At 37.7% G+C, this 27521-nt stretch overlaps 1 protein-coding gene across 1 annotated transcript; it reads right to left on the bottom strand.

The window, feature by feature from the left end:
* Positions 1 to 7059: 7059 nt before the first annotated feature.
* LOC122038370 (ORM1-like protein 3) lies at positions 7060 to 11268 on the bottom strand. The gene is made up of 3 exons (XM_042598090.1): positions 10290 to 11268; positions 9517 to 9665; positions 7060 to 7498 (listed from the first exon to the last, which is right to left on the bottom strand). The coding sequence occupies exons 1-3, from the start codon at positions 10473 to 10475 to the stop codon at positions 7366 to 7368; spliced, it is 468 nt and encodes a 155-aa protein (XP_042454024.1). The 5' UTR covers positions 10476 to 11268; the 3' UTR covers positions 7060 to 7365.
* Positions 11269 to 27521: the final 16253 nt, after the last annotated feature.

A 27521-nucleotide genomic window follows, 5' to 3' on the forward strand; every position in this document is an offset into this window, starting at 1 on the left:
AGTTAGAGGTTTGTGTTAATTAACACAAATTCTGAAACTTAATAAACACCGTTGGGAATGCTTCGATAAGATAATGAAGGTCAGACTTGAACTCAGGTGCATTGTTGGAACTCACACAAGTTGGAATGAGTTTAATCTGAGCTTGTTAACTTCATCAATAGATTTTAATCGAAACTCATTGATGGACCTACAATAATAAAAAATCAGAATTTTGGACATGTATTGGAAGAGGGTAGTGTAGAGAAGATAGATATGTTATTAAATCATGGTTCTAATTCTCCTACAATAAGTTATGGGTCGATGTTAATTGTCACAAACTCTGGTGTTGATTTCATAAAACCAATGCCATTGTGGTGCTAGTTTACCAAAAATCATTAGCACAATATTTGTTCTTCTTAGTAAGGCTGGTGTTGGTTTGGGGATATCAACACCACTATGGTGTTAATTTTCGAAGACCAACACAAAAGTGATAAGGAACTTCAAAAACTTTTGAACATTGTTGAAAATGTCTTTAAAGAGTAATTGAGGACACACTTAGACTCTGGGACACTGAAGGAACCCACAAGAGTTGGAATGGATTCAATCTGAACTCGCTAAGTCCATCAATGAATTTTGATTAAAACCATTAATAGATTTAGGAGATTTAGATTCCTAAAAAGTTACGATTAGATGGAAGATCTAAGTGTAGAGAATGTATATATGGTGTGCATTACTAGTTTTAAGCTTCTAAATTAAAGTTAGAGGTCCATGTGAATTGACATAAATTTCTGAAACTTAATAAGCACCATTGGGAATGCTTCGAGATGATAATGGAGGGCAAACTTAAACTCAAGTGCACTATAGGAATCCACACTAGTTGAAATGAGTTCAATTTGAGCTTGTTAACTCCATCAATGTGTTTTGATCGAAACTCATTCATGGACCTAGAGTAATCGAAAATTAGAAATCTGGACATGTATTGGAAAGGATAGTGTAGAGAAGGTGGATATGCTATTAAATCATGGCCCTAATCCCTAATTCTCCTACAAGAAGTTATGAGCCGATGCCAATTACCACAAACATTGGCATTGGTTTAGTAAATACAGCACTTATAGTGCTAGTTTGTTAGAAACTAACACCACAATATTTGTTCTTCTTAGTAAGAATGGTGCTATTTTAAGGATATCAACACCCCTGCGGTGCTAGTTTTTGAAGATCAACACCACAATGGTCAGAAACTTTTCAAAAACTTTTGAACACTGTTGAAAATGTCTTCGAAGAGTAACTAAGGTCACACTTAGACTTTGTGGCACTGAAGGAATTCACAGGAGTTGGAATGAGTATTCATTCTTAGTTTGCTAATTTCATTAATGGGGTTTGATCGAAATCCATTGATGAACCTATTAGATTTTTAAAAAGTTAGAATGTGATGGAAGATCTAAGTGTGAAGAATATATATATGGTGTGTAATCCTAGTTCTAAGCTTCTAAATTAAAGTTAGAGGTTTGTGTCAATTAACACAAATTTTGAAACTTAATAAGCACAGTTGGAAACTCTTTGAGATGATAACAAAGGGCAGACTTGGATTCACATGCACTACAGGAATCCACACAAGTTGGAATGTGTTAAATCTGAGTTTACTAACTCCATCAAAGGGTTTTAACCTAAACCCATTGATGGAATTAGAGTAATTAGAAATTACAAATCTGGACATGTATTAGAAGAGGGTAGTGTAGAGAAGGTAAATATGTTATCAAATCATGGGTCTGATTCTCTTTCAAAAAGTTATGGGTCGATATCAATTGCCACAAACCCTAGTGTTGGTTTTATAAAACTAGCACCATTATTGTCTTGGTTTTTCAGAAACTAGCATCATAGTGTTAAGACTAGCCTTCGTGTCAATAGACATTGTGTATTCTATTGGTCTTGACAGTAAAATGATTCTTATGACAATTCAATATAAACTTCATAATTCATATATAATATTGTTTAATAATCAATTAACAATATAAATAGCATAGCCATAATATAATTATTCAATACAATTATTAAGATTGTTACAAATACAATATACAAATCACACAAGACTAATAAAACTATAGCTTTATTGTATTGTACAAATATAGAAATACAACTAACATAATTACACAATTTTAGATTTACAATCCCACCCAATTGTTCTTATTACAACAAGATGGATAATTAAATAGAATTTTTTTAGAATTTGTCCCTCAAAATTGATACTGATACATTAATTCTATTTTTTTTTAATATATGCTTGTTTGAAATCCATCTTCAAATTATATAACAAATATCTATGTATTACATCACAAAAAAACATACTCATTGTTGTAAATAACACGAGTAATTTAGAATTTTAAATTTACATATTTATATTGTTTATTTTTACTTACCTGACTTTTTATTATGGATAATCAACTGTAACAAAGATTCATTTGTCAATGGAATGCTAATATTCTACATCAGGATGAATAGCATCAAGTTTTTCAGGAGAATATTCTATTAATTCTGAGACCTATAAAAATAAAATGGAAAAACTAATATAAATTGTAATTTATACTACAATACTAATATAAACATGAACATTGTATACTCACCACTGCTTCAAATTCATGTTGAATTACCATTATATGCAAGAGACTTGTAATGATTAAAAGTCATTGCCTTTGTGTCGATAGACAACAAGTGAAGTGTGCATTGTCTGTGGTAATAGGTATAAAAGTATATCTAACTTTTTCTCTTCCATATCAATTTTTTAAGATATGTGTCATGACACACTCCCATAAACATTTTAATGTTGTCTATAATTGTGCAAAGAGATATATAAATAACCAATTAATATAATATATTCAATCATATATATTCTTAGATAATTTAAATTCCTTACAGTGAGATTAGGTGAACATTAATATATAGACTTATTATATAACCTACTAGACGAGAAGACCCCCTAAATAGAATCAAATAATAGATGTCAATTAATTCCCCTATTGTAAAAATATTACTATTTACACCAGAAAAGAAGAAGTTATAATTAAACAAAAAGATGTTTCCTCTCAAACCAATTCTGTTTAGGTTTGCAAAGAAAATCAATTACTTTCAATAAGGTAAATATGAAAATGGTTAATTATTAAACTTGTGACATAATTAAATTAATTATCTAATGAGGTGTTCAAACTACTATACTTTCATTTTTCCAATGTATTTAATAAATAGGTCACATATTCATCTTGTTTTTCTTTTTGGAAGTCTTAAATTATTTTTTGACATACTACTATAAAAAAAACACATGTATATCGATAATTGAAATTAAACTACTTAAACTAATTAATGTATAAATACAAACTTACGACAATGACTTTGAATCTCATGTTGTTATGCTTAGCAATCCTTGCTACCTCCTTCCAGGCCTCTTCTTCATAATTGTATTCAATAATTAATATAATATATCTCTCTTCTTATGTATCATCCGTATTAATTTTTTTTCTTTTCCCCTATCCATAACAGTTTCTGCTCCTTATCTTATAATGCTTTCAAAAGGCTTGTGAATTTGCATCTTATTTCTCTTCTTATCAGGTAAAAGCCTGTGTCATATAGGACTATCAATAGGAGTATCCATGCAATCATAACAAGTTTGATCATGTCCTCTCCTAGTCCTAGTTATAGAAGCAATTGGCTTAGGGTAAGGATCCACTGTAAGGCCGCTTGATTCTGCCAAGATGCTTTGATTTTGTATTATTTTAAGTAATTCTTTTACCCTTTCACTTAGCTTCATATTCTCCATTGTTAGATCCTTGATTCAGATATGATGATTCACTATCACTTAGGCATTTGGCTTCTATATCATGTAATGGTGATGTCTCTAATAGATGTGGAGTATCAACGAGATAAGGGTGATTCTCAACCAATGTATTTTCAGAAAGAGTAGAGACTAGTTAGATAATAGCCTATAAAATTAGAAAAATTTATTTAAAAACTACAAATGAAAGAAATTTTGGTGATAATCTTTGTGAGACTTGGTCCAACAAGGCTCTTACCTTACTAATATGTGAAGGAGTATACCTTCACTTATTTATTCGTGTACCTTCAATATTATATGATTTTTAGATTATGACATGCTTCAAAAACCATGTTTGCTCTATATAAAAAATATATTAAATTTACCATTTAAAAAGAAACTTATAGACAAAAGTCCATCAAATCTCTTTAGGTAAGGAATTGAGGTGGCCGTTTGATATGCCATACTTGGTGAAAAAAGGTCCTCGATGGTAGATAATTGGGGATCAATGAATTGATAGATAGCTTCAAACCAATTGAATCTACTTAGATTTTCAAAATCATAAATATATATATATATACCAGGTATCTAATTATTCGAATCGACTAATCTTAAGGGTGACCGGTCTGATCCCATGGAAGTTTTCTATCAGCTATCAGGGTAAATTAGGAAACGCTCATGAAGACTCATCCAGATGACCAACATCCTTAGACCCACTTCTTACTAGAGAAAAAATCTTTTACAATGTATTGCAGTTGAGATTTAAAATTTAGATTCCTTGGTTATCCATTGAAGGGCATAACCATTTCCCAGGAGCCTAATGAAACCTTATATGTTCTATAAGAAAATAACACATAGATAATTATATGCAAAATGTATAATTTACTAAATACTAAAATATCATCATCTACTTCAACTCTATGAGAATACATTTTAAACAACTCAATTCTTAATTTAGTAGGTCTTTTTTATTAGAGAATTGAGCAAGAAAGAGGTCATCTGATGTATTAGTTGAGTTCATAGGAACGGAAGTACTTCTGTATATAGTACCAAGCAACAGAGACAATATCTTCTAGTGAAAGTAACTAGGACACTTGAAAATCTAAAAGATTAGTTTTTTATTATGTGTTAATCAAATTGAAAAAATGAGGTTTCTCTAACTTTCAAACCTAGAAGATGTACCTAAAAATCTAAAAGTTTGAGATACTGAATCTCAGCTTTGAAATATATTTATCAATAGATCATAAATTTGATAAATATCTTGTATGTCCAAAAAAATAAAGAGGGATTGTTTAAGGATCGCTTTGTGTCGATCATGTAAATCAACAAACCCACGATGCTTTTCATTCATGGTTGGAGCGTAAGAATCATTAAAGTGACATAAAACACTAGTTCATTGGAGTTTCTATCCAACATCAATTGATGACTATAATTTTTTAAAATTTAAATTATTAAGATGAAAAAATAAATATGCAAATGCACAAATAATAATTATAAGATTTGGACATTGACATAACACTATGTCCTCTAACTTCTCTATCTTTAGCAATATATTAGTGCTAGTTTCATATTGAAGCACCACAATGATGCTAATTTTTCAAGAAAGAACCACGATGGTTGGTCTGACTTTTCTATTTTTCAAAATCGGGTGGTATTAATTTTTGAACAACAACACCATAGTGGTATTAGATTTTGAAAATCGAGCAACACAGTGATGTTGGTTTCGGAAGTCCAGCACCACAGTGATGCTCATTCTTGAAATTCAGAACCACCTTGTTCAAAATACTAGAGAATTAGAATTGCTTTTTGGAGTGGTGTTGTTCTTTGAAATCTAGCACCAAGATGGTGCTAGTTTATGAAATTATGTCTCATAGTGGTGCTGATTCTTGAAATTTAGGATGTGTTGTTTGAAATCCAACACGTGTTGGTTTTTAAAATCCAATAAATTTTGATCAAAACTCATCGATGGATTTACAAACCCTAAAACCTAAATAAAGTGGTTGTTAGAAACTATGAAACCCTAAACCCAATACAAAACCAAAGACATGTGCAAGAGATGAGGACTACATTAGAAACTGAATACATACTTTTGGATACGATCGAGATGGAGAGGTTGAAACACCTTCTTGCGCCATTGTAAATTAGGAGCACATTTTACAATAGGAGAAGAGGGAAATGACTAGTGTTGGCGTCAGGACACAAGATGATAAAACAAACTAAATGCTAAACTCGAACGGGAGAAGGAAAACTTATAAGTAGGTGAGTTTTGATGAAAACTCTTACTCACTTATCACGAGCTAAGAGGTGAAAAAGATGATCTGTATGTAGGGTTTCGACTGTTGAGGTTTTCGTGGATGAGAGAGAGATTGCTTTTGAAGGGTTAAAATGTTTATTTTCCTCGAGGAGAGAGAGAAGATATTTGCTTTCCCGCACATAAAGATGCCAAGGTTACGTGCATTCGAATCAATGAAACATTGCCCTCTTTTAAATGTTAAATGTGACTCTGGATACCTTAGATAACACGAATGAAATCAGCTATTAACGAGAGGAGTAAAATGAGAATGTGATGAAATTTACTATTAAAATCAAATCGATTTAAAATTGATTAATTTAATCAATTATTAAATTAATCAAAAAATTTTAATAGATATATTGATGATATTACAATTTTTTATACTAGATATAATGACGATGTTACCTAGTGATATTGAACAGTCGAGTCAAACTCTCACTAATTTATCATCTGATTCAGATATATTAATAGATTATAATCTACCATTTAACATCCGATTCAGATATATTAATAGATTATAATCAAACGAACTGATAACGTTTCAATTTAATAAGTTTACCGAATCAAATAAATAAAATAACAAATATTTAAAAAACCTAAAATTTTAAATTATCCGTATCGAACTTTCGTATTGATTAGTTAATTAGTTCTAGTGGATTTTACTACCCCTACATACGTCTCAGTCACCCATTTAAATGATATCATATTATGTTTCCTTTTTTATGTTTTAAATCTAAAAAAAGGTTTAGATCAAAACCGAAATAATTCTAATCAAACAAATATACATTTATGATTTCAGCTAAATCAAAACAGAACTAAAATTTTATTCGAAACGATTAGCTTTGCATGAAGAAATTGCAGATCCATTCTTTAAAGAAGCTAGAAATCAATTTTCATTACAAAACAGATGTCACTCTATGCTACACAATGCTTCAGATGTCAGTCAACCTCTTATGCAAAGTTTGCCTTTGTTGCAATCCAACCATAATGAGAATTTAACAGAGCTGCATGCTTTTGGCATTTTATTCAATCAATCTCTTTCCGTTTCTTCAGGGAAAGAAACTAGAAACAGATACATAATCCTGATTGAGTTCGAGAGCAAGATTTATATCCAAGGAAACATAGGTATGGTCGTATTCGACTAACTCAGTCAGCACCTTACAGATATCTAAATCAGAGACACAAGAAAAAACATTGCTGCAACTTTAGTACCGTGGACAAACATAAACGATGACTTCAGTTGATTGGCGATGGACGAATAAGATCCGACATCATTGATATGCTGCAGCATCAGTTAACCATTGATTCCGAAGATCCGGACCTTGTGCATGTTGGGGAACTTGGCAATCACCAATACCGCCACTGCAAGAGTATTCAGGAATAGCATTGGGTGTCGGTAGTCAGTTGTGTGTGACGCTATAAGATACCTGCCCAATCCAGAACACACACATAAAAGTAGAAACAAAGGGAAGAGATGAGAATAATTGTGCTCGAGTTTTTTAAACAGTCAAGTAACTTGAGTCTTAGTTGGTTATTAGAGTTCTTTAGAAGAGTTCTACAGGATTAAATTGACCAAGAACCATGAATCTAGTAGCTAAACAACCATAACCCTCTTCTATCATGCCCTGTATTATCATGCAAGAGTTTCTACATGCAATCACATGAACAGTAAGAAAAGGAACACTACCAATAGCAAATAATTAGGCTACATTTTTCAACCTTTGCAACACCTTTTCAGGTTCAAACCATAATTTATGTCGAGCTCAGGCTATGTTTGTCAATTCAAGTTCAAGAATTTGACTGAGGTACAGATCGAAATGTCTGATGCATGACACAACTATTTCTAAAATTCCTTATGCGTGATCCGCACAGATATAAGGGGTAAATGAAGATATCAAAAGTTTAGTATAAACAGTCGGGACAAGTGTATGTCAGACCTTGTTTTCAAATATAGCATTTCTTGCTGCATTGCAAGCTTTATCAAAATATCAGATTAAATCTAACAGCTACAATCAAATGTTCTTGTTTTTTTATATTACCAAACAACAAAGATTAGAAAAAAAAACAATTTTCTACCAACAATTTTTCTTTCTTTTATTGCCCTACCATACCCCTCCTCTTTTCTTTAGTGGGGCTGACAAATTTCAGCTATGTTACTCAGACTTGTTTACAGGCGTAACCTGGTTGTGAATCCGAGTGTCTGATGTGGATGTTTATTACAAGTTTTTAGATGAATAGGAATATCCAGTACAAGTTTTCAGCATTGATCTAGAATCTAGATATTTTCAGTAAGTTCTATTCCTATGCATTAGTGATTAGCAAGTTGATACTATATCAAAAATACACCAACATACTTGTTCCACTTCTGTTAGCCGACCCCACCTAGTGGAATAATGACTAGTTGTTGTATTAATTCATGTTTCAATTGCCATACTCTTGTATAAATCATACAATATTTGATGCAATGACATATCTCCCAACTCTTCTTTGTTAATTCACTTGGTTATTCTTGAATATTGGGTTTTCGGTCCCACCATCATGTGGTACACACCACCTTATAAATGAAGAAATTACCAAAGATCAATATCTAAGCAAACAGTTTCTGGTACAACTAAACTAAACCAGCATTAGTTCTTATAGACCTTGGATATGTTCCATCTTCCTGACTTTCTCTTTGAAACTAAATGCCAAAACAGGACTTCCAAGAATCTAGCCTTGAACTACTCTGAAATAGGTGAATCACCAAATACAGCACAAGTGAATCTAGTTTTTGGTTTCATCCCTGTTATGCCTGCTTCAGAAAATCATTAGACAGAAGCTTCCAACCCTGAAAATTGTGCTAGTTCCACTTTTAATTGGCAAACCTTGCATGGAATCCCAATCCCAAAATCACTCTTTCCTAAGGTCACTTGCTAAAGGGAAGAGCCCAACTTTGATCACTATGAAAAAGCAAGGTAGAGAGAGGTGATTTCAACTTGAACAAAAACAGAAATTGGAAACCGCATTCTCTAATCATGTGCTCTATACTTTTCCAAGGTAAATCTAATATGGGAATTTAGAAAAGACGACAGATAAACACACCTAAAAGACAAAGTTGAATGTGCTAAACAACTATTTGAAGAACTTACTAAAATACATGAATATCATCTATGGAAATTGCATGTTGTGAATTTTTCTAAATTTCCACAGAAGACGGTTCCTGGGCATGGGTGCCATAAGCAAATACAGAACCAAAATTTGACTTATGAGAATTGCAACAATAAACATAAACAAACTTAGAATTGCAACAATAAACATAATCAAGCTTAGAATTGCAACAAGAAACATAACAAGTAAGTGTTAGCAGTTAACACCATCTTGCCTATTGACATAAATAGCAACTACCAAGATAGTTTTTATGTGGAAAATTGAAACCATTGGTGGAATTTAGAAGCATAATACTTACAGGACAACAGGTACCACAGTCAAAAATTTCCTGTTACGTGTTAGTTGCTTGCCATTATCTATCTGCTCCCACCAGGTCAAGTTATTATATATACCCTGATCTTCGGCGAACGGAGTACCCTTTTTCCAGTGGAAGAAGTAATATGTGACCTGACAAACAATCCAGTTAAAAATTACACGCAGAAAGGCAAAAAGGCCACATATGAGAATATTCGCAATTAAGTAAACATAGAAAACTTGTAAGCAAACAAGCTCGGGATACACAAAAATCAGTTAATTCTTAGGAAATTGACCTATCTCAGATCAAGATAAAATAGCAGGTGTAGATTGCAAGGACAACGTGCTTGTGGATCAGTAAGTGCAGCGATTAAAATACCTGAACATTTCATAAATAAGAAAGGCATATCGAAGCATCCTGCGACCAACACAACACAAATCTTTTACTTAAATTGCTCACGAAAATAAAGAGGATGCCAAATTGTAATTACTAATCCCAACTCCTCCACCGCATTGTATAGCATCGATCAAACCTAACCAGTTTGGAGAGGGAAAAAACGATCATTTGGCCATCAAAAAATGTTCCTCCGAGGTTATTTCTAAAATGCTCGCACCTTTGATCCACATGCTATGTTCTAATCATCGAATCAAATAAGCCACAACATCTCCAAACTCAACAATCAGAAACCCTACTTTTGTGAACATTGGGAACGAGATCATGATAGGGGCAAAAGATCAAAACATTGGGGATGAGGAAGGGAAATCGGTGCCACATACCGAGAAGTGGAAGAGATTGACGACGGTCCAAGCCATGCCAGCGGAGCAGCCGAAGAAGGAGAGGACGAGGAGCCAGGAGAAGAAGAGGATGAATATGTAGGTGGTCCAGACGCCGGGGTACATGAACCACTCAGTGTTCTTGTTCAGATCCGGCGGAGGCACCGTGTGCACGTAGAGCTTCACCATGGCGTCGCCGCTTACACCTCCTCCTCCGTCAGGGTGGTCAGATACGGAGCTTCTGGGCGAGAGGGGGAGGGGAAGGGGGAAGGAGAGGAGGATTTATACCAGAAGGAGAAATGGAGAAAGGATCGATGGTTCAAAGGTTGGCGTTTGGCTGTTGGTGCGAGCAGGCGTGGAATCCGTTGCTGGGTCTCCGTCGGCGTCTGCGGACGAGATCAGACGGCAAGGCAAGGACGAAGCCAATTCTTTCGCTTTCCAACATGTGAGCAAATTGCAATTCACCCCCTACATTTTATTTATTTACTTTTCAACACATTTCCTAAAATTTCGATCGCGTCTAAAACCACTAAGATCAACAGCAGCATTGGCATGCCCTAAAACGAGAGAGACGCATGCCGGAGGCGGAGAGAAATCGATTGATTTGCGCAAAGAAGAAGGTGGAGGAAACAGAGATGGACCTCCATCTCGCGGAAATCTCACAAAGCGTCGTTCAAGGAGGCGACCATGGGCCACGAGGACTTGGAAAGCTCCAACGACGAAGGGAGGGAGAAGTTCAAGACCATGGGAGGAAGATGGAGAGCAACAATCATTGTGAAACTGGACCTGCCTCTGACTGATGATACAGGCTGCGATTTCTTCATTGCAAAACTGGAGAACACGGATGAGGACAATCATATGCTCACTGATGGACCTTGATTATCTCGGATCGCTATCTACCAGTTCATTCGTAGATGAACTCCCAAGAAGTCCAAAGCTTTCAAAGCTTAACAAATAGAGAAATTTAAGAGGTTTTGATAAATTGGCAGATGTTTGGCCGGTGATGGAGAAGTCTGAGAGGCCTTACTAATAAGGCCTCAGATGTCATGGAGATGGACGCCTTAATTGGTGTGGGTTTGTACTCACAAAGATAAATGAGATTTTATTATTATTATTATTAATTTAGGTACCCAGACGATTAATTCCGAAGGCATACGACCTTTTCTCCTGATTTATCTATTAGATAAATTTGAAGGAATATCATCCGTTGCATCACACTGGAGTTAGGATAAATGAGATATTTCATAATAGGTAGAGGAGAAAAATCTTAGAAAAAAAAATGTAAGGATAGATATATAAATTTATATTTTATTTTTATTTCTTTAGGTCCATCATTTTATATATCTACCTTTAAATTTTTTCTTGAAGTTTCTTTTCTCTACCTATCATTTTACTTAGTTTAATGACTTAGAGATTCACAACAAAGTTAATTTAAAGATAAGAGAAAGAGTGATACACAGTGGTGTAACTAGGATTTTAATTTAAGAAGGGTGATTTTTAAAAATTTTAAAATTTAGTATAGGTCAATTTTCATAATCTAAAATCTAAATTTTAAATTTAAGGAGATAAAAACGAACTTAAATTTAAAATTTTTTATATTAATACTGATCCTGTCCGAATCGCTGAACCAATGGACGCTGGGCACGTGACGCTCTCCTAGTCGATGACGTGGGCCTCCGTCTAGTCTCACGAAGCTCCGACGAACCTGCACAGAAGTCGGGCCGGGAAGGGGTTCCCGGCGGCGACCCTCCGACGCTCAAGTCAGGCAAGCAAACAGTGAAAAGAGTGGCTCCCAAGGTCTTGAACGCGTACCTCTGGCGAAGTACGAGGCTCTTTATATAGAGTGGTGAAGGAGCTCCTGCACGTCCACCGAGACACATACGTCTCCGCAACCCACACCTCAGTATGTGTCTGTCAGAAAGCTTACCTGGCGCCATACTGCTACAGTCCAAGCACGTCTTCGATGGGATAGGAGAACACCTAGCTGTCAGACTAGGAGTATGGCCTAGCCCTAGAGCTTGACAGCTGTCAGAAGATGTTCCTGTCCTTCTTTACCCACCACCGGCCGGGACGTCCGGCCGGCCGGCTGGACGAAGAGCGTCGTCCGGACAGCCCTCATCCCCTGTCATTTGCATTGATATGCTGGGGAGACTTCCGGGCGGGTGCTACGTAAGGACTGTTAGCAGTATGTCACCTTCCCTTAGGCCTTCCGCTCGGCTCTTAGCTATTGTTTCAACTGAGCGTCGGAACCTCGACCCCTGTCAGGGCACCTTTTACTGTTGGATGCTCATCGGTCGGCCGATCGGTTTATCCTTTTCTCCCAAGTCCGGTCGGCTCACCCTTCTCCGATGGACCCCCCGGCCCTTTGATCTCCACGTGGCGTTGACCCCTCGCAATGGGGTCCCCTGCCTTGACCACCGGATCAAATACTAAGTTCTAGTTGAAGCAATAATCCGTCGATCCCAAGAGTTTATCGATGACTCAAAATTGGAAAATCATTTGTGATATTATTTTCTTATAATATTTAACATTCCTACCTCGATAATAGGGTAGGACACATTAGTGTTGTAGTGTGTAGAGAGAGAAGAAGAATGAGAAAATTTTCTCAAAAAAATACCATAATTCATTTTAAATTGATCAGAAATTTTAAATTTGATTCGATCATAACTTGACCAAATCAACTCCAAATTAATCCTAGTTTAAACCAACGTAATCATTATCTCTGTGCCTACCCGTTGGATTTAGTTCTAATCCAATCCAATTTTTATTTAGCACCCTCACTTCATGTTCTACATTTAATTTATCAATTTATTATTATATATTTTGTTTTCAAAATTCAATATTTAACTTTCACGGTATTTTCTCCTAAAAGTGGTATCAATGTATAACTTAGGCAAAGAGTTTTCTAAATATATGATCAATTTTAAATTTTCAACTATGAACGATGATGAATCAATCAGTCAAAGTAGCGTTGAGGACTTTTTAAATATATATTATTAATTTTTTTTTTAAATTCTAGAGGGGACATTCGCATCCAGTAGGGATCCTCTGATCCGCAAATTACGGACCAGGGAATGGTCCACTGATGTGGACCCTTGATTTGGATGGATCCCACCTATTTAAAGATGGATCCATCCAAATCAAGGGTTCTCATGTAATGGGTCATCCCCTGATCCATAATTTGCGGACCAGAAGATCTACTCTCATTCACATCCCCTCCTCACAATGTGGCTACGCCCTTAATGATACAGGGCAAATTTGAAAAGCTTAGTGCATATGAGGGATTAAAGGTCCAACGAAATATATTCAAATGCCAACCGATCAAACATACCCTAAATTTTTCATAAATAGAAAAGTATTATTTTCTACTCCGAGTGTTGGATTAGTTGAATTTTAAAATCAACTTGTGTCTTTAAATTTGGCTAACAAAATATCAAAATGCACATCAACCATTATTTAATTGCACAATAGCTATTGCATCAAAGTCCGTAAAAAAACAGTCTCATAAGAGTTATAATTTTAATAAACTATCAAATACATTGTACCACAACTATGAAATAAATCGCTATAAGCAACTAATAAGAGTGACAAACCACTTAGATTATCTTTAATCCATAACACCGTATTTAATATAGTTTTTATACTAAAATAGTATAATTTTAACCTCAAATACTATTTCAGCTCTAATCCACTTACACCATATATCACACTAAAATAAAATATTCTTTAAATCATAAGTGTTTTATTAGTATCATTTTTATCTGTAGTTTAGTGTTACTCATATTTTTAAGTTTTTATTAGTTATATTTTGATTTAGTGTCATTTTTATTTTTATTTTATATGTCAGTGTAATAGGTAATGTATTTTATATTTATGTATAGCAAAATTTTTAATATTTTATTGTATTTTTTTTAATAAAATTAGTGATATAATTTATAAATGTAATTATAATTAAATATAATAAATAAATTAAAAATAATAATTTCAATAAATTAAATCTTTACAAATATGTATAATAAAATTAAAATATGCTACTAAATACAATTAATTTAAATTTATAATAAATATTTAACATTCCTATAAGGAAAGATAAAGAAAATAATAATTATAAATTAATTATATTTAATTTTATTAATTATATAATAATATAATAAGATTAAAAAAAATAAAAACCCTCTCCCACATCATGCTGTACTATTCACATCATCATATTTGGTGTGTGAATTTGGTGTATGGATTATAGAGGTTTGGTGTTATTTTAATACTAAATATGTTGTTTTGGTGTATGATTTGGAGATGGTCTTAATGTTCCAAAACTACTAACTAAAATGTCTGAAAATTGTGTCATTAGCCCTAGCACAGTGCAACAGGAGAGATAGGGTGGTTAAATCATGCAACGAGGGTTTAATTTTCTGACATATCACAAGCACGAAGTGCTCGAATTACTTGTGATGTTGTGCAAATTAGGAAAAAGTTGTTCATCTCCAGGATTAATCAGAACGAAGGTCTGGATACCTGGTTTAAAAAAAAGTATCATTATTGATTAACAAGTCATGACAACTTTTACACCATTTTTACTACAACCTAACATTGACACTTAGTAGACATTCTTATAACCTGTAAGTATAAAGATTTTGTAGAAGTCATACAAATATTCATGTTGTATATGAAAATCATAGCTGGTAGTGTCTGCCTTAGGATTGACATCGGCATTACTTTTAATCAAAAATTTAAAAACAACCTGCCTCGGTAATATAGAAATTGTAACATAAAGTCAGCCTTTACATTCCTAACATAAAAAAAAGTACATCATTTTCACTATTCGACGAATTAAATTACATTTCCCTAACTAAATTAAGAAACTCTTAGTTGCAGCAGAATTCTAGTCCTTCTATCCTTAATTGGAGCATGTTCACCATCCCCGAACTCGATTTGCTCTCTATCCTTGATCTCATTCTCGGTACCACTTTTGTCTCTAACGAAACGACTTGTAAGGGGGTGAGTGATTTGGAAATCACTCAGTAGGCGGGGGATAAAACATAAATTCTGTAATTATTACCAATTAGTAGTAACAATAACAAACAAAGAGTTTAGACACAAATTTTCACGTAGGCACTTAAATTAAATCATGTTTCTCATGACTTAACTGATATCAACCCTCTAGAGTTATCCCTTCTAAAGGAGAGGTCGGAGATCAGAAACATTGCAGATGTCAGAAGTTAGACATGTTCATAATATGTATGTCTACCATTTAGTTCATGATCAATCTAGTACCCAAAATTATGGAAATAACAGTAATAAGTGATTAGAAATATTTAAAAGTAAAACAAATTAATTTTCAGAAAATAAAAACTATTATTTTCAAAAAATCTAGAATTTTTAGAGAAACAAATTTTGCAAAAATTAGAAGTCTGACTCGTTCCTTAGAAGTTGCTACAGTGGTGACCTCTTCTTCCTTGTCCAAAATGAATCTACCAGAGTTCTGTTTTTTATTACTATCAAACCTTCCCTCCGATAGGTGTGAGGTTATTTATAGTGATGGGGTGAAGATTTGATCTCCCACTAACCTTACTACTTCCACCTTCTATTATCCCACTAACTCTATCCTTTCCACTATTTTTATTATCTAAGTGTTTCGAGTTTCACTAATTCCATCCTTTCCACTCCTTCCATTATTCGGCCGGTCTTCATAGGTAGACTATAATCAATTCTTTATAAGTAATTTATCTTTATGTATAGATAGGGTTGATGGTTGATATGAAGCTAAATTTGAAGGTTGCCTTAAGGATAATTATGCCAAAGATAAATGCTTTTCCATTTAGATTGTTTTGTAAATTTGATTATTGTCACTTGAGAGTTCTACCACTTCTCTTAAATAAAAGACGGTTTGATATAAACAATATTAATTCTATTGTATGCTATGGTAAGAGAATGTTTCTATGATTCAATTTCATGATTATAAAATCATATATATAATAATAATTTTATTATTGCTTTAAGACTCTTATTATTCTAAAATCAACTATTTTCCTCTCAACTTTGCAGTGTATTTACTTTGAACTTGTCATGACCATTACACATTGCGAATCAAAAGTGACATGACATGAACTTCTCCAACCTGCCTTATATGTTAGGGCATGTATCGATCCTTTTGCTCGTTGATTCACTAAACCAATTGATCTTGTCCGAAATCTGAGTTAGATGAAGGTTAGTTGAGATTACATCGGTGTTAATGGAGAGACAACTTGGACATACCTAGCGTATATGCATCGGAAAGACGGACCCCCACGTGGAGCTTAAGGACAGTAGTGACAAGACAGACGGTACTTAGGCTCTGCGCAGACTCAGGCAAGCACACGGAATGTTAGAGACCAGAAACCAGGGAAAAAGTTCCCGACTTAGGCCCTCCGATGCTCAAGTCAAGTACTTTTTTTCAGAAGAATAGTGTATGAAGGAAAAAAGAACTATAGAAGACGAGTACGAATGAGCGCGTACCTGCTCAAGGGAGAGGACCTCCCTTTTTATATGACAATGCATACCTCTGGAGCCTGACCGATGTCCGAGAATGTTAGGTGTCAAAGCTTGTGGAGTGATGGAGGGCACGTGGTGCCCTCTCATTGGTTGAAAGAAGGTTCCATTCTCAGGGAATGCCCGACCATTGGAATATTCCATGGCTGATGATAGTTATTCTCTGACAGACGGTTACGATTCCCTGACATTGTTTGTCGCTTACGCTTTTTGTCCTGCCCGGGTTTAGCTACGAACAACTCGGGATAACGGTTCGGGTGTGCCACCTGACTCGAGTTTTGATGAGGAGAACGAGCTGTGGTGAGGGTCCCATCTTTCATGCTTGGATCACTGAAGGGTCGACTGGGAATTGTCTTACTGAAAGTACCAGGCCTAACTATGCGACCCAAGTTGAGGAAACTAGACCAGTCGGGGTAGGTCAAGTATTACTCCAGGCTGCATCTTATAGCTCAGATCTGGGACCCTGATATGTCTATACTTGACCAGGAATTATGTGACTAGTGACATAAGACGGTCTAACTCCTTCTTTCTCCTAACTATTGACTGTCACACCCCCTTCACTTCTGACTACTATGCCCTCTTGAGTTCTGACTATCACATCCCCTTGACTTCTAACTGTCTGGTCTTATTGGGCCCCGCCTTTATGTACCATATCACATGCCTCCCCTCCAAGTCTAGTCGAAGGAGACTCAAGTCCGACTGACTAGACCCAAACTCAAGTTTTATTTACTTCGCCATTATGACTATAAGTGCTACTTCTTTTCGGTAGATCATCGGTATTGTAATCTGTTTAATTGCTCAATCAACCTCGAGAGAAGGGCCACTTTAATCTCTACATAAGTTGACTTCTCCCCTCTTCCTCTTAAAAAGGGTTTGACCTCCACCCACAGAGACATACTTTCCTTTAACTAACATCCCCTAATCATGGAGTTGAACTCCGAGTTTGATGAACTGTAACACCTTCGCTAGCAACTGGCTCATATGACCCAACTTCTTGCCCAGAAGGATACAACCTTAGCCGAGATGGCGCAGGAGAGGGATCTTCAGTCTTCCCTTCTAGGGAAATTTAAGAACTCTGGCTAGTTGCTAAATCGCAGGCCCGTGTTGAGGTAGCACTGAAATAGAAAGTCCATTCAGACCTGGAGAGCCAAGCTCAATTCATGATCTATTTGAAAGAGAAATATGCCTATTTCATGTCTCTTTTGTAGGAAGAAGCAAATATTAAAGATGAAATAATTACTCAATAATAGCGTATTCTTCAATTGACTCAAGTTGAGCTAGAACAGGCTCGAATTCCTCTTGAGAAAGCAGGTCAAGCAGAACGCTTTTGCCCGAGGTGTCAACTCATGGCTGGCACAGGAAGAAAATTCTAAGCATTTAGATGACCTCTATGTTCTTACTGATTTAAGAATGAGATTTTGAGGGGCGCTCTCCTATAATTTATCAATTAAATGTAGATCTGATAGGGTTTAAGTCTTTATTCCGGTCTCTTTACTCCTTTCCCACTAGAACTCCCTTGTTTCATGCAGACATCTTAAACAGAAAGGGCAATCTTGAATACCCATGAATTACGTGATGATAGCGACGCTAATTACCCCCAGAAAAACTACTTCTCTGAGCCATGGCAAGGACCCTACTCGTCTATCACCTCTAATGTGGTGAGTTTAAAATACTGACCAAGAGGTAGTTGGTGAAGGCCTTGCTTTCTTATAATCCGCGCGGGGGTAAGAGTATAGCGTAGGATCGAAAAGAATTTAGATATCTCCACAATGACATGATATTGTCCACTTTGGGCCTAAGCCCTCATAGTTTTGCTCTTGGGCTCTACCCAAAAGGCCTCATGCCAATGGAGATATCTTTCTCTTATAAACCCATTATCTTTTCCATGTGTTTTCAATGTGGGACTATGTTTGCAACCTTGCAACCCCAACAATACCCCCCTCAAACAAAGGACCATGGGCTTCCCACGTCCGATCCTCGACCCACCAGGTCTTCCTGCCCCTCGGTCTACCTGACCTACTAGGACTTCCTTGACCTACTAAGACTTCCTTGCCTAGCCGCAACTAGGACTTCCTGCCCCTCGGTCCACCCGACCTACTAGGACTTCCTGCCTGGTGTCTGGTCCTCTTGATCCGAACATAGAAGCCCCCACTTTCTTTGTTCGAGGTCAATATTGTACTCACATGGTTCAATCAGACCATAGCTCTTGTGCACAGTCGGCGGTTAAACATTCTGGCAGTTCGGGCTCTGATACCAATTGTAGGATCGAAAAGAATTTAGATATCTCCACAATGACATGATATTGTCCACTTTGGGCCTAAGCTCTCATGGTTTTGCTCTTGGGCTCTACCCAAAAGGCCTCATGCCAATGGAGATATCTTTCTCTTATAAACCCATGATCTTTTCCATGTGGGACTATGTTTGCAACCTTGCAACCCCAACATATAGAACGCCAACTGAGAAGTGGTTGGTCGTGAGAGCATGCTCACTTATAACTCGTGCTAGGACGAGAGTTTGGAACCCTGACTGAGAGGTCATTGGTCGTGAGAGCATGCTTACTTACAACTCGAGCTGGGGCGAGAGCCTGGAGTGCCGACCGAGAGGTCATTGGTCATAAGAGCATGCTCACTTATAACTCGCACTATGGCGAGAGTTTGGAACGCCGACCGAGAGGTCATTAGGGTGCAAGAGCATGCTCACTTATAACTCGCACTGGGGCGAGAGTCTGAGACACCGACCAAGAGGTCGTTGAATGTGAGAGCATGCTCACTTATAACTTGTGCTGGGATGAGAATCTGGAATGCTGACTGAGAGGTCGTTGGGGTGCGAAAGCATGCTCGCTTATAACTCACACTGGGGCGAGAGTCTAGGACACCGATTGAGAGGTCGTTGGGCGTGAGAGCATAATCACTTATAACTCGCGCTGGGGCGAGAGCTTGGAGTGTCGATTGAGAAGTCGTTAGTTATGAGAGCATGCTCACTCATAACTCACGCTAGGGCAAGAGTTTGAAACACCGACCGAGAGGTCGTTGGGGCACGAGAGCATGCTCGCTTATAACTCGCACTGGGGCGAGAGTTGTTAGAGTGTATACTAAAAGCTTAGTTTTTTGTAAATATTTATTTTTAAAAAAAGAATCACATTGGTCAAATGTCTACATTTATATGCTAAGTGTAGTTGTTCAATTAATTTATATTGTAGATAACATGGTGTGTGGTGTCACACACAGAAGATCATGTTATCAGTTCCTTATAAGTTATAAAAAGTAGCTCACGACTAAGATGGAAAGGAACAAACCATTGGAATAGTCGTAGTGTAATTTGGTATTAGTTTATCTTGACTATAAAATTACACTAGTACACTCTGAGTGTATTGAACATGACCATTTGAGGTAGTTTCTTTTTATACTGACTATATAAAAGAACAATACCTCTGTTATTATGTAAGTGTGTACTCTTAATCATGATATAATAACAAGCACATATACTTAATACTTATTTCTTTAATTTATCAAAGGATGCGATTTAGCTCGTTAAATCAATAGGGCCGATAAGTTGAGAAATGATATTATTTATATGGTGTGTTGTTGATTATAGAATGAAACTGTGTCCTAGTAATTTAGGTTGATGATGTCTCCTTGAGGAGCTCATAAGGATTGTCATGTAAACCCTGCAGGTGGACTTAGTCCGACATGACGATAAGGTTGAGTGGTATTACTCTTGGAGCTAGATATTAATTAAGTGAGTTGCCAGTAACTCATTTAATTAGTGGACATTCAATATCTTAAACACAGAGAGACTAACACACTCATAATAAGAATGAGCTCATATAGTAATATGAGATTGGTTCGGTAGTGCAATAATAACTCTTTAGTGAAATGAAATATTATTGATGAATTCGAGTTGGTGTTCAGGGCGAACACGGGAAGCTCAAGTTCATTGGGAGACCAAAACCAATTCCTCCTCTCGGTCCCTGTCGTAGCCTCTTATTTATAAAGTTTTATACTCACCTAAACCCAACTTCTTACCCACCTTAAGGTGGTCGGCCAAGCCTAGCTTAGAGCCCAAGCTAGGGCCAGCCAAACCAAGGAGATATGGGTTCAAGTGGTGGCAGACCCTAGCTTGGAGCCCAAGCTTAGGTGGCTAGCCATAATAAAATAAAAGAGATTTTAATTTTAAAATCTTTCCTTATGTGGAAGCCATGATTTAAAAGAGAGTTCTAAAATTAAATTTTACATTTTATAGTTTCTATAAAGGATTAAGAGAAATGTTTGATATTTTTTCTTATTTGTAGATTGAAAGGAAGATTTTAATTTTGGAGAAAACTTTCCTTTTTGTAATCATCCACATGTTTTAATAGAGAGATTTTAATTGATAAAAGTTTCCTTTTATAACCAATCATGAAGGGAATTTTTAAAAAAGAAATTTTTATTTTAAAAATTTTCGGAAACAAATTAGGAAGTTTTAATTTTGTGTTTAAAATTTTCTTTGTTTGGAGGACTTGTAGGGGTCGACCACAAGATGGTTTATGAGGAAATTTTAATTAAAATTTCCTTATTAGCTATTGGCAAGGAAAATAAGGAAGTTTTAATTATGTTTAAAATTTTCCTTATTTGCCAAAAGCAAGGAGTATAAAAGAGAGGATAGAGGTGCCTCACCTAACAATAACACATATATTATTCCTCTTCTCTATTCCTTGGTGTGGCCGACCCTCATCCTTCATCACCTCCTTTTCTTCTTCTTTGGTGGCCGGCGACATCAACTCTCAAGGAGCTTGTTGGTGGCCGGATTTTGCTTAAAGAAGAAGTAGAGAAAGGAGGCTTGGTTTCTTAGCATCCCTTGGAGCTTGGTTGGTGGCCAAAGTTCTTCATCTCTAGGAGATTGTTGGTGGTCAAAACTTGCAAGGAGAAGAAGGAGGCTTGGGTGGATTCTCATCTCAGTAGATCGTCACCCACACGGCGTCCGAGATAAGAAGAGGAATATGATAGAAGATCGTGAGGTCTATAAGCTACAGAGAAAGGTATAACTAGTTGTCCTGTTCCGCATCATACTAGTTTTCTTTGTATGGATCGTGAGGTCTGTGCTTCTTTCAGATTCCTAGGCGTCTGCATGTCTCGAAGTGCCTGAACCTTCTCCGAGTTGGCTTCAATTCCCGACTTAATAACGAGGTACCCCAGGAATTTTCCCCCTCGGGCTCTAAACAGGCATTTCAGTAGATTTACTTTAATCCATACTGCCGCAGCGTGTCACAGGTTTCCTCTACATTAGCAACAAGATTTGTTGCTATAGTAGACTTAATGAGGATGTCGTCTACATAAACTTCTATGTTCCACCCTATTTGCTCTCGAAAGATCTTATCCATCATCCATTGATAAGTAGCTCCTACGTTACGTAGACCGAATGACATAACTGTATAACAGAAAGTACCATCAGTTGTGATGAAGCTAACTTTCTCCTGATCTTCCTAGGTGAGAGGGATCTAGTAGTATCCTTGATAAGCATCAAGTATGCAGATCCTCTCGCAACCCGAGGTTAAGTCCACCATCTGGTTGATCCTTGGTAGCGGGTAGCAGTCCTTAGGGCTAGCTCGGTTGAGGTCTCAGAAGTTAATGTAGACCCTCCACTTATTATTAGGTTTGGACACCAGGACTACGTTAGAGAGCCAATGTGGAAATTGTACTTCTCTAACGTGTCCTACTTTCAAGAGTTGATCAACTTCAGCTCGGATGATCTTATTTTGTTCGGCTGAGAAGTTTCGCTTCTTCTGCTTGACCGACCGAGAATCAGGCAGGAGGTGTAGCTTGTGCTCAGCTACCTTGGGCTTGACTCCCAGTAGCTACTTGGGGGACCAAGTGAAGACGTCCCTATTGTGCGTCAGACATTCGACCGGATCCGTCTTAATTTCGATCGACAGGTCGCTGGATATATGGGTGATGCTCTCTGGACGCTCAAGATAGAGCTGGACCTCCTCCTAGGGGATGAGTTCTTCGGCTATAGGAAGAGGCTCCTCTTGGATGACGTGGATTCCTCCATCATGGGTTCTTTGAGTCTTGCGGGCCTCGACCTTCACCATGTCGATATAACACCTGCGAGAGATCAGTTGCTCGCCTCTGTTTTCCCTGACCTGGTCTCATACAGGGAATTTAATTTTCTGTTGGAAGGTAGAGATTACCGCTCGGAACTCGTGCAATGCTAATCTTCCTAGGATGACGTTGTAAGAGGATGGAGAATTCACTACGATGAAAATGCTCCTCCAAGTCTTCACTAATGGTTTGCTACCCAAAGATATGACTATCTTAATTTGACCCATTAGTCATAGCTCATTTGCCAGTGAACCCGTACAAGGAAGTAGCTACGGGTTGGAGCTCAATAGTGTTAACCTGCATGCCTTCGAATGTATTCTTGAACAACACATTTATAGAGCTTCCAGTGTCAACAAAAACTCTAGCCAAGCAACTGTTGGCGATGACGACTTTGATTCTGAGGGCATCATTGTTTATGCAGTTAGCACTAATGGTCTATCTCAGGTTTTGATGAATGACAAAGTAGATTAAGTTATGTTTGTTGTGATCTAACACTTTAATTGAGTGTACAGGAGAAGTCCAGATAGGTCGATAGGCTGACCCAATATCTGGCATTAAGCTCAGCTAGGTCGACGGGCAGACCGGGTAGCTGGCACGAAATCCAGCTAGGTCGACGGACCGACCGGATAGCTGGCACGAAGCCCAGTTAGGTTGACGGGCTGACCGGATAGATGGCACGGAGTCTAGACATATCGACGGGCTGACCGAATGTCTGGCAGGTAAGTTAATGTAAGTCACTTAAGGGGAGTGACTTGGTGAGGGTGCGTTCCTCATTCGAGGGAATTGTAGGCATCGATCCAACTTAGAACTATTTCAGGAATCTAAGTTGAGATCGTGATTAGATTCTGATTTTGAGGAGATAGAATCTAATTACTACCCTTTTTAATATAATTGTACTAACACTTTGTTTTGCAGGGTAGTATAACATTTATTTTACCTCGGACTAACATTTTCTTGCAGGAAAATGAGTTTTTGGAAAATGGTGGTCTGGGCACCCAGAAGGGATCTGGGCGCTCAGAGTTGGTCCGGACTTTTGGAAGGCAAAAGTCTATCTCATCGTAAACGTGGAGTGCACTGATTGACCGGGCCGACGTCACGGTCTAGGCGCCCGGAGCACTCCTATAAGAGGAGTCTTCCTCTAGAGCTACGAACAACAACTTCTTTCCACAACTGCTCTGTTGCGCTCTGCTCCTGCGATGCTGCGAAGCTTCTCCGACAACCTGCGGCTCAAGTTTTTTTTTTAATTATTGTCGGTATTTCTTTTAAGAGTTCTTGTACTTATCTTTGTAATCTTTTTTGCGAACTGCTAGTGAATTGGCCAACGAAAATACTCAACGAGTGCGGGCCTTGGAGCAGGAGTCAACGAAGGCTCCGACCCAAGTAAAATTGGTTTGTGTTAGCATTGTGTCTTTCGTATTTCCGCTGCGTACTCGACTTGGCTTTGTTATAATTTTTTTGATTGCTATTCACCCCCCTTTAACAAACTCTATGATCCAATAAGTGGTATCAGAGCAGATACCACTCTGATTTGGTGCAACCACCAATCAGGCATAGGGGGTGAAGTTTTTTTTTTGATTTTAAGTTTTTCGATATAATTCAAACTAGTATCATTACCTTTTTGGAAACATTTTTTTTCATAGCAAATCAAATTGAACTGGCGCAACACCAATTCAGTTTTTATTTATTTATTTTTCTCACACTACTAATCAAAGACAAAGTCTTGGGATCTTTTTCCTTATTTTCTTTGTGTGCAAGAATTATGGCCCAGACCGAAGGTTACAACATCGTCTGACCTCCCCTATTCAGTGCCGATGACTTCCCGTACTAGAAGAAATGAATGGAAGTTTACTTGAAGATCGATTTCGACCAGTGGTTTAGCATCACCAGAGGCTACAAGGCGTCTGTCGACAACTTCGGAAACCCAATGAACTCGGAATATTGGAATCCAAAAATGAAGAAGAAAGCCTAGATCGACTTCAAGGCGCTCAACACTCTATAATACGAGCTAATAAAGGAGGAGCTGAACCGAGTGGGCCCACACGAAAATACGAAAGAACTGTGGGACAAGCTCATCGAACTGCACGAGGGAACGAGCGATGCTAAGGTAACCAAATGAGATTTCTTTTTAAATAAATTGTTTAACATAAAGATGTAGGAAGGTGAATCCACGAGTCAACTCCACGCGAGGATCAGAGACATCCTCAACGGGCTTCATACCATCGACCACTAAATGGAGAACCGAGATTTAATAAGGTATGCGTTAAACACGTTTCCTCGAAATGCATTATGGGCATCCATCGTGGATACCTACAAGATTTTGAAGAATCTTTGAAAGTTAAAATTAGATGAACTGTTTTGTGAACTTAAGCTACACGAGTAAACTAACACTAGAACCGAGAAAGGTGTTGCTCTTTTTACAAGTTCCTCCAAGGAAAAGTCAAGAACCATTTCTGAATCTGAAGGTGAGTCAAACCAAGACTCAGAAGATGAAGAACACCTGGTGAACTTGATAAGAAAGATCTTCACCAAGAGAAAGAAGAATTACAACAAAAAAGACCTACAGAAGATCAACTATATTGTTGGGACCGATTATGTAGCTAGAGGGGGGGTGAATAGCTCTTCGCGATCATGTGCTCGGCGTTGCTTGTTTCTTCACAGATATGCAGCGGAAATACAAAGAAACATACACAACAATGCTAACTCGAGGATTTACTTGGTATCCACCTCACAAGAGGTGACTAATCCAAGGATCCACACACTCACGCACTCTTCACTAATAAAACACTCCTTTTCGGTAACTACCGAATGCGGGGAAGCCCTACAATACTCTCAGTACAAGAAGAAGACAAGGGGAAAACAAATATGAGAATTTTTACAGGTTTGACAACTGAAAACCCTAACCCTAGCTTCTCCTTCTTTCTTTTGATCCGCCTCTTGACTTGGAAAACTTCCAAGAACCTTCAAGAACTGGCGATCTAAACTTCAGAGAGATGCTGTGGAGTCACCGGTGAAGATCTGAGATGAACAGTGTGAGCGATGGCGAAGAAAGAGCTCGACAACGACTTTAATCGACGCCAACGGTCGGATCCCGATCGATTGGATTGCTCCCAATCGATCGGGGATGCTTTGAATCGATCGGCTGATCTATCCTCGGTACTCTCAAGAATTGCCTGGATCGATCAGCTGATCGATCCAGGGCTTATCGCGCACAAACAGCAGCTCCCAATCGATCCACTGATCGATTGGGACCTCTAGATCGATCGCCCGATCGATCCAGAGGGGTTTTGTTCGCGCGGCACTTCTCCCCAATCGATCCACTGATCGATTGGGAGGATGCTTATCGCGGGGACTCACCCGATCGATCGGCCGATCGATTGGGCATGAGCCAATCGATTGGCTGATCGATCCAGCTCTTGGTTTTTGCCCAAAACCAATTCCCAAGTCCCCTACACCAACATCTGGTCAACCATGACCTGTTGGTACATTGTGCCTAGCATCCGGTCACCCTTAACCTTCTAGAACTCGCTCACCAAGTGTCCGGGCAATCCCTTTGACCCACTTGGACTTTCCTCCTCGTGCCAAGTATCCGGTCAATTCTTTTGACCTACTTGGACTTCCCAACACTAGATGTCCGATCATCCTTGATCCATCTGGATTTTCCTTGCGCCAAGTATCCGGTCAATCCTTTTGACCTACTTGGACTTCCCAACACTCGCTGTCCGATCATCCTTGATCCATCTGGATTTTCCTTACCTGGCTTCACTCACCAGAATTTCTCTTCCGCCTGACTTCACTCACTAGGACATTCACCTGACTTCACTCACCAGGATTTCTCTTCTGCCTAGCTTCACTCACTAGGACTTTCACCTGGCTTCACTCACCAGGATTTCTCTTCTGCCTAGCTTCACTCACTAGGATTTCTCTTCTGCCTGTTTTCACTCACCAGTACTTTCATTCTGTCTGTCTTCACTCGCCAGGACTTTCACCTAGCTTCACTCACTAGGATTTTCCAGTCAAGTATCCAGTCAACCTTGACCTACTTAACTCTTATTCATAATCTTCCCACATGAACAATTGCACCTGCAATCTTCATGTGTTGTCTATATGTATTGTCAAACATTGAAATCCAAACATCAAGACTCGAGCTTGACTCAATTCAAGCTCAGTCAACTTGGTCAACCTTGACCCGGGGAATATTGCACCAACAATCTCTCCCTTTTTGATGTTTGACAATACCACATTTAAGTTAGGCTAATCCCATAGCCTCAACTCCCTTCATGCCACTAGGTAATGAAGACGTAAGTTAAACCCTACATTCTCCCCCTAAGAGGGCAAACTCCCTCTTAGATAATGAAGACCTAACTTAAACCCTTTCATTCTCCCCCTATTGACACACATCAAATCCCTATATGCCTCACATAACACAAACAAGCTCTCCTCCTGAAGAGTTACCCTACGTTGTTCACAATTTCACTGATTGTTCACAACATAATAACGAAGGTCCCATACCCTTCATTATTCTCAACGCTCATCCTTGAGCGTATACCACTTGGTATATTCACTTGTTGTATTCACACACGATTCTACTTGTTGTGTGAATACCACTTGTTGTACTCACACACGATTC

Source organism: Zingiber officinale, chromosome 1A (genome assembly GCF_018446385.1).
Source record: "Zingiber officinale cultivar Zhangliang chromosome 1A, Zo_v1.1, whole genome shotgun sequence".
Classification (NCBI taxonomy): domain Eukaryota; kingdom Viridiplantae; phylum Streptophyta; class Magnoliopsida; order Zingiberales; family Zingiberaceae; genus Zingiber; species Zingiber officinale.